The 12,202-nt window shown below is 37.3% G+C and overlaps 1 protein-coding gene across 3 annotated transcripts in view; it reads right to left on the bottom strand.

The window, feature by feature from the left end:
• The window catches only part of ERC2 (ELKS/RAB6-interacting/CAST family member 2), a 991,464-nt gene that overhangs the window by 519,660 nt on the left and 459,602 nt on the right, over positions 1-12,202 (bottom strand). For all 3 annotated transcript variants that reach the window (XR_008615821.1, XM_024123747.2, XM_024123746.2), the window contains exon 11: positions 6,656-6,849. Coding sequence is in view for 2 of the 3 variants with exons in the window: in XM_024123747.2 (XP_023979515.1) it covers positions 6,656-6,849 (194 nt within the window). In the remaining variant the exon portion in view is untranslated. The remainder of the gene's footprint in view (positions 1-6,655; positions 6,850-12,202) is intronic.

Genomic DNA, 12,202 nt, shown 5'->3' with positions numbered 1-12,202 from the left:
GCATACATGTCTTTTGTCTCCTTAGGTAGGTTTATTCCTAGGTATTTTATTCTTTTTGTTGCAATGGTAAATGAGAGTGTTTCCTTAATTTCACTTTCAGATTTTTCATCGTTAGTGTATAGGAATGCAAGAGATTTCTGTGCATTAATTTTATATCCTACTACTTTACCAAATGCACTGATTAGCTCTAGTAGTTTTCTGGTAGTATCTTTAGGATTTTCTATGTATAGTGTCATGTCATCTGCAAACAGTGACACTTTTACTTCTTCTTTTCCCATTTGGATTTCTTTTATTTCTTTTTTGTCTCTGATTGCTGTGGCTAAAACTTCCAAAACTGTTGAATAATAGTGGTGAGAGGGGACAACCTTGTCTTGTTCCTGATCTTAGAAGAAATGGTTTCAGTTTTTCACCATTGAGAACGATGTTGGCTGTGGGTTTGTCATACATGGCCTTCATTATGTTGAGGTAAGTTCCTTCTATGCCTACTTTCTGGAGAGTTTTTATCATAAATGGGTGTCGAATTTTGTTGAAAGCTTTTTCTGCATCTACTGAGATCATCATATGGTTTTCCTCCTTCAGTTTGTTAATATGGTGTACCACACTTATTGATTTGCGTATATTGAAGAATCCTTGCATTCCTGGGATAAACCCCACTTGATCATGGTGTTTGATCCTTTTAATGTGCTGTTGGATTCTGTACGCTAGTATTTTGTTGAGGATTTTTGCATCTATATTCATCAGTGATATTGGCCTGTAGTTTTCTTTGTTTGTGATATCTTTGTCTGGTTTTGGTATCAGGGTGACAGTGGCCTCATAGAATGAGTTTGGGAGCGTTCTTCCCTCTGCTATATTTTGGAAGAGTTTGAGAAGGATAGGTGTTAGCTCTTCTCTAAATGTTTGATAGAATTCTCCTGTGAAGCCATCTGGTCCTGGGCTTTTGTTTGTTGGAAGATATTTAATCACAGTCTCAATTTAAGTGCTGGTGACTTGTCTGTGATATTTTCTATTTATTCCTGGTTCAGTTTCAGAAGGTTGTGCTTTTCTAAGAATTTGTCCATTTCTTCCAGGTTGTCCATTTTATTGGCATATAGCTGCTTGTAGTAATCTCTCATGACCCTTCGCATTTCTGCAGTGTCAGTTTAGTAATCTCTCATGATCCTTTGCATTTCTGCAGTGTCAGTTGTTACTTCTCCTTTTTCATTTCTAATTCTATTGATTTGAGTCTTCTCCCTTTTATTCTTGATGAGTCTGGCTAATAGTTTATCAATTTTGTTTATCTTCTCAAAGAACCAGCTTTTAGTTTATCTTCGCTATTGCTTCCTTCATTTCTTTTCATTTATTTCTATTTTCATTTATTTCTGATCTGATCTTTATGATTTCTTTCCTTCTGCTAACTTTGGGGTTTTTTTGTTCTTCTTTCTCTAATTGCTTTAGGTGTAAGGTTAGGTTGTTTATGTGAGATGTTTCTTGAGGTAGGATTGTACTGTTATAAACTTCCCTCTTAGCACTGCTTTTGCTGCATCCCATAGGTTTTGGGCCATCGTGTTTTCATTGTCATTTGTTTCTAGGTATTTTGTGATTTCCTCTTTGATTTCTTCAGTAATCTCTTGGATATTTAGTAGCATACTGTTTAGCCTCCATGCGTTGGTATATTTTACAGTTTTTCTCCTGTAACTGATATCTAGTCTCAGAGCGTTGTGGTCGGAAAAGATACTTGATACAATTTCATTTAAAGTTTATTTTGTCTGATATGAGAATTGCTACTCCAGCTTTCTTCTGATTTCCATTTGCATGTAATATCTTTTTCCATCCCCTCACTTTCAGTCTGTATGTGTCCCTAGGTCTGAAGTGGGTCTCTTGTAGACAGCATATATATGGGTCTTGTTTTTGTATCTGTTCAGCCAGTCTATGTCTTTTGGTGGGAGCATTTAATCCATTTACATTTAAGGTAGTTATCGATATGTGAGTTCCTATTACCATTTTCTTAATTGTTTTGGGTTTGTTATTGTAGGTCTTTTCCTTCTCTTGTGTTTCCTGCCTAGAGAAGTGCCTTTAGGATTTCCTGTAAAGCTGGTTTGGTGGTGCTGAATTCTCTTAGCTTTTGTTTGTCCGTAAAGGTTTTAATTTCTCCGTCGAATCTGAATGAGATCCTTGCTGGGTAGAGTATCTTGGTTGTAGGTTTTTCTCTTTCATCACTTTAAATATGTCCTGCCACTCCCTTCTGCCTTGCAGCATTTCTGCTGAAAGATCAGCTGTTAACCTTATGGGGATTCCCTTGTATGTTATTTGTTGTTTTTCCCTTGCTGCTTTTAATATTTTTTCTTTGTATTTAATTTTTGTAAGTTTGATTAATGTGTGCCTTGGTGTGTTTTTCCTTGGATTTATCCTGTTTGGGACTCTCTGCGCTTCCTGAACTTGATTGACTATTTCCTTTCCCATATTAGGGAAGTTTTCAACTATAATCTCTTCAAATATTTTCTCAGTCCCTTTCTTTTTCTCTTCTTCTTCTGGGATCCCTATAATTCGAATGTTGGTGCATTTAAAGTTGTCCCAGAAGTCTTTGAGGCTGTCCTCAATTATTTTCATTCTTTTTTCTTTATTGTGCTCTGCAGTAGTTATTTCCACTGTTTTATCTTCCAGGTCACTTATCCGTTCTTCTGCCTCAGTTATTCTGCTATTGATTTCTTCTAGAGAATTTTTCATTTCATTTATTGTGTTGTTCATTATTGTTTGTTTGCTCTTTAGTTCTTCTAGGTCCTTGTTAAACATTTCTTGTATTTTCTCCATTCTATTTCCAAGATTTTGGATCATCTTTACTATCATTACTCTGAATTCTTTTTCAGGCAGACTGCCTATTTCCTCATCATTTGTTTGGTCTGGTGGGTTTTTACCTTGAGCCTGCATCTGCTGTGTATTTCTCTGTCTTCTCATTTTGCTTAACTTACTGTGTTTGGGGTCTCCTTTCTGCAGGCTGCAGGTTCACAGTTCCCGTTGTTTTTGGTGTCTGCCCCCAGTGGGTAAGGTTGGTTGAGTGGGTTGCGTAGGCTTCCTGGTGGAGGGGACTGGTGCCTGTGTTCTGGTGGATGAGGCTGGATCTTGTCTTTCTGGTGGGCAGGGCCGTGTCCGGTGGTGTGTTTTGGGGTGTCTGTGAACTTATTATTATTTAGGCAGCCTCTCCGCTAATGGGTGGGGTTGTGCTCCTGTCTTGTTAGTTGTTTGGCATAGGGTGTCCAGCACTGTAGCTTGCTGGTCACTGAGTGGAGCTGGGTCTTAGCGTTGAGATGGAGATCTTTGAGGAGCTTTTGCCGTTTGATATTACCTGGTGCCAGGAGGTCTCTGGTGGACCAATGTCCTGAACTCAGCTCTCCTACCTTAGAAACTCAGGCCTGACGTCCAGCTGGAGCACCAAGACTCTGTCAGCCACACAGTGAGTGCCAACTGTGTGCCCAGGTCTTTCTGGACACATCTCACGAAGGTTCTTCAGGGGCTCCTCATTTCCTCTGGTTCTGCTTGCAATCTCCAGTATTAGAGATGAGCCCAAATGGTGAACAAGCACACCTCCTTAAGACACCAGTTTAGTGGTGCAGAGAACACTTCATTTCAATTCATTCAGTCTTGTCTGTACGTACGTTGGTAGAACTGGAGAGATTCTGACCCATACACTTGCTTTTTCATCCAAAGTATTTCATTTGAAGCCAAAGATGTGAACTGTCACAGCATCCACCTGATGGAGTGTGACACCTCGCTCCCCACCACATAGGGTCAGGGCTGCCTCTCAGCCTCGAGCTCCAGCACTGCCCGGATTATCCCAGGGCACACTGCTACCTTGTTTTCTATCCTGATTTTATGTTTTAGGAGTAAAACCCCCTGAGGGACCCACTCTCTTCTTCACAGTGGGGAGGGATGTGATTGAGGGCTCAATTTGGGCATTCCCTGCCCTCCAGACAAATGCTGACAAAGCCCCTAATATATTTAAGATAATTACATGAAAGGTCATCTGACTGATTCCTTCCCATGGGTGAGATGCCAGAAATCCAGTGGCAGCAAGCCTTGTTTGACAGACTCTGTTAACCTCTCTCCTTCCCCTAAGGCACTAAAGGATTAAGTCTGAAACTCTAAATAAAACTCAGAGACCTTGATGAGCACTGACATAGAAAGACTACATATTTCATTGCCTCTAATGTTGCCTCTAGCTACTTGATTGTGCACATAAAAGATATCTAGCATTGGTGATCTCATAATGACTTCAGCCTGATTTGGACCAGCTCTCAGGGGCTTGCTCAAGGTCCCCTGACCACATTGTGTCAAATTCCCCCAGAGCAGCCTGCAGTCCAAGGCAGAAGCTCCCTGCTGAGCCATCAGCATCAAGTGGAAGGGTTTACAGGCAGAACTGCACATAGGGACCACATTGGAGCAACATGTACTTTGAAAAGCAGAATCTTTAATGGCTGATGAAAAACATCATTCACGTAGAATTTAAGAGGTAAATGCATCCATGTAAGTGTCAGGCATGTGCTATTTAGAATGTATATATTGTGGAGAAAATAAAAAATGGAAATATTAATGGAATAGAAAGCAAACACAAATTGCCCTCTGAGAGAGAAGTAGGCACGTGTCAGTGTAGTTTGAGTTGTCCCTAACCCCGTACCTTTTCTCGCACATGATGGAAGTTCTGGAATATTTTAGAACACTAGATGCTTTTTAAAAAAAGGTCTACTGACTCTGGTAGGTCACATTACAGACCAGAGACCACTAATTTACTTCCAGTTCAATTTTTTTGTTTTCAAAATCACAAACTTAATTGCAAACACTCCTCCATGACTCCAAAATGGAGCTATATGTCACATTTCTAAGAAATCTTTAGTTCCCAACATTATGAGGTATGAATTTTGTAGTTTAAGCCAGCAAATGGAGATACTGCCCAATTTGAAAAGGGTTGCCTGACAACTCGAGGAAGATGCTTTGGTCAGAATACACATGTAGCCCAGCAGATAATGCTTCAGAAAGACAGGCCAAGGCTGAGCTCTCCTGTTCCCAAGAAACTTCCCCTCTTGATCTCCACTCCCACCCCTTTCTGGGTCTGGGCTGAGACTGGGGCTCAGACATTTCCCAGACTATGCTCTGCTGCTGGACGCAAGACACAGGCAGGCAGAGAACTGGGACAGAGTCAAGTCCCACCACACGTTTTATGAATTACAGTGCCTGGGAGGCATCAGCTTTAAGGGGAGGCAAAGGCAGAGATAAAGAAAATGTGCAGAAAGTACATAAAGATAAATGCCTGTAAAATCACTGCTGTTTTAATGCATTCCATATTGTGGAAATAAAAACGTGAATATTCTTGATGATTTAATGGCAATAGCATTCAGCTAAGACCTGTTTGTCCAACTAGACAATTACGCTATTTTATGCAAATATTTATAGTAGCTGATCCCGATTTTCAATTACAGTTCTGAAGGGCTGGTTTAGTGCAGAAAAATGCCTTCTAAATGAGCTTTCTCTCATGAAAGCTAATAAAGATGAGGCAGATCTCCTGTGGCCCAGCAGCGATGCCTCTCTGCCAGCTACGTGACTGTTGAGTGCTACTGGACTAGCTTCTTCTTTCTGGCCCACTGTTGGATGGGATTGTTCTCAGTCACTCATCTTGTCAGACCTGGGTTCAAATCCTGACTTTGATTCTTATAAACTCCACAATCTTGAGGAAGTTACTTAATCTGTATAAGTCATAGTTTTCTCATCTATAAAATGATGATAATGAGACTTTCTGTGTTGTGGGTAGAATTAAAATGGTATACAGTACTTGCAGGTCAAGTGCTTAGCAGAGTACCTGTTACACTGTGAGCATAAAATATATATAATCTATTATGAATTATAATTACTATTAGTAATATTATCTAGGGCATCCTCGCTATGGCTCCCTTCTTCTCAGAGAAGTGGACTAGGAGTCAAGAAACCTACATTACAGTTTTGTCTCTTTCTGACCACAGGACCAATCTTCAGAAGGTCATTCAACCCTTCAGGGTCTCAGTTTTCTCAGCAATAAGAAAAATATGATCATAACTTCACTGTGATTTCACACTACCTTTTTAAGAAAAATTTTGGTACTAAAATATCATTCCAAAATAACCATGTAGATACATCTAAAATTAACAGTATTTTTAAGAACCAGTAGGCTGGCAGAATATTTCCACACTTTAAAATTAAAAGGAAGCCCTTAAGGATTTTAATTTGTTTGCCTATCAGAAAAAAAAAAAAACGATGTAATTTCTAAAATGGGTCACACTGAACAAAAATCAGATTACCATCAAACTAATACTAAGACTTTTTAAGTGATTTTTTTTTTCAGGTAGTCAAAGCTTCAGTCTCTTACACACTTTGCTGGCACAAATGCTAGATCATGGATATCACTCAAGAAAGTTGACCATTATTTTCTCAAACACTGAAGAAGTACATTAAGCCCTCAAAAGATAAGCCAACTGACTTCCGAGTATCCCACAGAAACACAACATCATCCCTACAGGCCATATTCCTCATGCATAACTTGTTTTCTCTGTGAAATATGAATGTGCATTCCAAATTTACTGCAACCTGAGATGGGCAACTAAGCAATCCATGTTCACTCACTGTTGACAATTCACAACATGAATGCAAAGTTTACCTCTCAAGTTCTGCAATTTTCTTGTCCTTGTCATTCTTTTCATTCTCCACCTCCTTGAGGATCTCCAGCAACCGGTCGACTTCTGCTTGGGCCTTGCCACACTCATCACGGTAATAAGATGCCTCTTTATCGAGCTGTTTTATTCGGTCTGCAAATTCTGGGTTCATCCTGGAGTCATCTTCAATATTATGAGCCTTCAACATTATATTTTTAAAGAATGTAGTTAAGATAACAATTTAGAACAATAGATAGTGCAGTCACCAATGGCCCAGAAATTAACTTTGGAGAAAAAAATAACTATCAAGAATTATGGGTATACTGTCAGTTAAAAGGCAAAATAGAAAAATCACAAATTTCAGCCACCTTAGAACTATCTTGATTTTTAAGGGAGTTTCTTTTATTGTGAATATTTTATCTCATTAAATGATGCTGCTTTTTGCTTTTTTTCCCCCACAAGAAATGGGGGCTTGGTGGAGGTAAAGACAGTGATGTGTTTATTTCTGGTGTTTTGGCAAACAGAACTAAGACAATTCAACTCCTCACAGTTAAGTTACTGACTCCTACCAACAGCTTCTTTTTCCAATACAGAGAAACTGAGAAAAAATGATATTAAATTATTTTTCCAGGAACCATCAAGGGTATATGTAAAGCCAGGTAACATATAAGAGACTGGCTGACTGATCATTGAACACTTCATCCCACTGAGAAATTTCAGCAGAAGATGTAGAATGAAACAAAGCCTTGAAAAAGCAGAAGGGCTTTCCAGCTAACAGTCATACCCATAAATTCTTGTTCTTTTGATTAAGTAAACCTGAACCGGGAGGAGGATGAGCTAATTCATGAGCAAGCACACAGACGAGAATCTGCAAACACATGCATGGGGGGTGGGGGGCAGCTTTACACAGGAGAACAGACACAGGCAACAACACAGCAACAACACTGCAGAATAATTTGCAGCCAAAGTATTTGTGGTTTTGTGTGTGTGACAGTGCGTTATGGCTTTTTTTTTTTTTTTCCCAAAATAAACTTTTGGCTGAAATATTCCCAGACAGATGGAAATAACACTGCACTGCAATGTTTTGCCTACCCCTTGTTTCCCATTATTCCTAATTGACTTCTTCAAAGAGCAGGCAGGGAAAAAACAAGTAGTTTAACAACAGTGCACATTCAACATAGAAAGTTCAGAGAGGTAATATATGTATGTATCTCCAAAATCCATGTGTGAACTAATAAAATGTTAACAATTTATTAGGACTTAAATTATCCTGCTGTCTTCTACGTAGAGCAGATGTCCATTGTGTTTTTATACACTTCTTAAAAAAAAATTTCAGGGAAAAAACAAGGCAAGCAAGCTGCAACTACTGTGGGGTCAAATGAATCATGCATGGTTAGAAAAAGTAACACTAATACTACTGTTAGAAGGTTGACAGTCTTTGCAATAATTTAGTAGAAAAAATTCAAAAATTAGTATAAATAAAAATAAATTTCTTATTTATGACAAACTATTTTTAGAATATTTTTGCGTGTAACATATTATTTAAGCATGAGGATAGATGGGGAATAATTTGCTTTCACTTTTGTTTTTTGTTTTTTTGGGTTTTTTTTGGCAGTGCACGGGCTTCTCACTGTTGTGGCCTCTCCCGTTGCGGAGCACAGGCTCCAGACGCGCAGGCACAGCGGCCATGGCTCAGGGCCTAGCTGCTCCGCGCTCCGCGGCATGTGGGATCTTCCCGGATCAGGGCACGAACCCGTGTCCCCTGCATCGGCAGGCGGACTCTCAACCACTGAGCCACCAGGGAAGCCCCTTGCTTTCACATTCTTTAATCTAAGATTTCCTTATTCAAGAAATAAACTGAACTACGCAAAAGAACTTGGAAAAAATATATCAATTCCACACAGTATCAGGCAGCCTGTCAACCACATTTCTCAGAAAATATTTATTTTTATTTATTTAGTGCGTACACTGAGTTTCATTAGAATAGAATAGAACTAGTGAGCTTTTTCAGTATAATTAAAATAATCTGAAAGAGAATCTTGAGCTAATATTCCTTTAGGAGTTTATTCATCTAATAATTTTATTTTAAATTGAAGAAATGAATATTAATTTGTTAATCTCCCGTCAAAAAATGTAGAGCAGGTATTCCATTTTAAAACAAAATACTCCATATAACTACTTCTATTTGTGATCATAATAATCAACTCATTACTCTTATAACAGAAAAGCATTTAAAATATACAGCTTTTTGATTACTATGAGAAAGAAAACAAAAATTTCATGTTAATTCTCTTCTACTTTTATACTATATTACCATTATTTTATGGCAGCTAAAAACCTTACCATGGCAGTTTTCTCAAACTAACCAACCAGTGACATTAAGATCTTTAAAAAAAAAGAATTAATGAACTAAGTAATGACCAGCTAGAAACACTAAAAATAAATGAATAAACGTTTTGTAGCTTATTTCTGATGAGTGAAAATTCCTTTTTTGACTCAGATTTGAAGATTCACAAGGAGCTAGCAGTTAGCTGCTGTGGTTTATTTTGGTTGTTTTTATTCTTAAGATTATTATTATCACGATTTTTAATAAATGGGTACAGGATTACTAGTTGTAAGACCTAGATTCTAAATATGGCCTTGTGTCTTATGACTATGGGCAAATGAATAAGCCTCTCTAAGGTCAGTGAAAACTATAAAATGACAAACATGGGGAAGGTATTATTCATTTGTGCTTTTACTGTGATTATTATTTTATAATATGCATCCCATCAGTGGGGCTTGTCATACAGCTAAATTGATATGTTTATTTAATTTTCATTGACAAGATACTACATACACCTTAGAGAAGCCTGCCTGCTAGGTTTTCAGAGAAAGCAGTCTGCTGGTGATAGGTATGTAAGCACATTCCTTATTTTAGCTACTTGAAGAGAAGAAGATAAACCAAGGCAAGTTTTCAGCACAGGGTGAAATTCAATGGGTTGGCAATCTTTTAAACCTACCAAGTGAGTATGGTTAAGGGACTCATGGGATGTTAAGAGGTACAGAAAGCCTAGGAAAAAACAATCCTGAATCTAGACCATGTTGACCACTGTGTGTGATGCTACGGTTAGATCATGTTATTAAAATAAAGACCATAGCCAAGTTTACAGCTGGCCTGATGTGTATTAGATAATTTATAGGTGCTAATGATTCTTCCTTTTAAAAGGAATAGACAACCTGAAGAACACCTTTGAGTTACATATATCTATTTATCTCCATATCAATGTCTACTGATTTCTGGGCAAAAGAGTTTATGTCAAAGCACCTTCAATATTGGTGCCAGAATTCTTGGAAAGGTTATTAAATAAAGGTGTAGATACATATCATTTAAAAATTTTTAAGTCAATAGAAAGCTGCAAGAAAGAGTCATATAGAGATGGAAGAGTAACAGCTGCTTTGGGATAATCACTAGGGTCCATGTGAAGACCCAAGGGAAGAGAGAGTTTCACATGACTGTAGGCTGGTGAGTCTCTGATCCAACCTAAGCAGTGGAGGCAAAAGTCTTCCACAGAATTTAACCAGCTCTACTCAGCATGAATCACAACTTTTCAGAGGATCGGCTGAAACTGTTAACTAGTGTAGTGTGAGTGTGTTATACTGTGATCTATAGACATGGGGGAGATACTATACTAAAGAAAAACAGGAGGAAATTGAGCTTACAAAGCCAATGCTTCCTTCAAAATTGTAAGGCCAGAGCCTCCTCTAAAAATAGAGAGAAGGAAGCACTTTCTTTGCATTTAGGCAATACTCTTGCCTTTTCAAATTAAAACATGGGCTTTTTAATCTGGACTGGGAGTTCCTGATAGGGATCAAAAGTAGACAGATTTGGTCCTAATGTACTTTAGGCACTGCAAAAACATAAAAATACATTTGAATATATCATTACCTGAACAAATTCCTACCATGGCATTCTGATCTATTCAAGGTTTAGACTGAAAATATACAATGAGTACTTCCCCTTATGAATCTGTTGGTTTTAAATTAGTACCTCCAAAAGGTCAGGAAACAATTGCCCATTCCATTCATGTAAGACACACCAACTTCATTTACTAGTCAGGAATCTAGCTCTTGAAAAATGCAGATTGGTGTGGATTTTCTTTTAATGATTTCAGAACTTATGTATCATAAATATAGTGAAGCACGTTGTCACTTTCAAAGACGTACACCAGTCATTAAAACCAAAGGAATACCGATGAGCATTTTTTTTCCTAATGTAGAGATTTAATTTTTCTGATTAAACAGGTCAGTTTAAAAGCAAATCCAGGTATCTTGTTCTGCTTCAAAATATTTCTGGTAACTTTTAGAGCAACTTTCAAGCATCTTATAGAAACACAGAAAATTGAGAAAAGAACGTTTCAAAAATGTCTGTATTACATATTAGATCAGTAAATTTTGAGGGTCCCCCAATTATGTTTCTTGCATTTCCATATGTAAGGAAATTTCCCCGCAAATGGAAACAATCAAAACAAAGTTCGGAGCCTCACAGATGTGGGCAAGCTTGCCATTTTGATGTGAACTGGTTCTGAAAGCCTGAATCAAGCACAGAAGAGAAATCTGGTCATGACTTAGGACAAGGAGTACACAACAATACCTAGTGGTTATTTTAATGAAACAATTTAGAACTATTTCAGGAAATAAGGCAAAATTACAGATTAATACTATATCTAAATCAAAGTTAAGAGCAAACGTGATTAAAACCATACCAGGATTGATAGTATCAATATGACAAATCACAAGTTTATTTACACTCCTCGTGTGAAAGTTAACCATTGATTATTTTCAATAAAATGTTAGTTCATCATTCCAAGTGCCTAGAAAGGAAAGCATTAACTTTGGTACAGAAACCTGATGTGAAACTAGGCAGGGAATATTCAGTTATAATGTTAAATAACATTCTCTCTTTGAAATGGGCCTTAACAATTTTAATAAAAAATCATTTCTCTCACAATAAACACATGATTAGTCATGACCATAAAGTGCAAGCAGAACACTAACTAATGAATCTGAGGACTTTTCTTCCATGCTGCTTATGGTTTTAGCAATAATTTGTTAAATTTATGCACTGTAAAAATATGATTCTCCATTGCAGCACTTTGGGGGTTTAGTGTCTGTTAACAACACTTTAACGGTCCTTTCATATCTTAACAGCAGAACAGGGTATATAAACTACTCTAAACATTATTTCAATCTGCTACAGTAAGTTCCAATCTTCACATAATTCTGAGTTATAAACAAAATATTACTTTTTAAAATAGAGTTGTTTTTAGGGTGATTTTAGAACTCTAACATGTTATAAAATTTAAATTTTATTTTAAATCCAATTAATTAATACCAAATATAATAGGTGAGTCTAAAAAAAATACATCTGGAAACTAATAATGATGTACCTTTGAGTCTTACATTACTTAATGCTAAAGGAAATTATTCTTTCACAATTCCAGCTAACTACATCCAGAATATTCACAATTTGCATATTATAACAACCATTCCAAAAAGAAATTTCTTGTCTT

Source organism: Physeter macrocephalus, chromosome 18, assembly GCF_002837175.3.
Source record: "Physeter macrocephalus isolate SW-GA chromosome 18, ASM283717v5, whole genome shotgun sequence".
Classification (NCBI taxonomy): Eukaryota; Metazoa; Chordata; class Mammalia; order Artiodactyla; family Physeteridae; genus Physeter; species Physeter macrocephalus.
The sequence above is the reverse complement of the archived record's forward strand: the minus strand, read 5'-3'. Positions and strand labels throughout refer to the sequence as shown.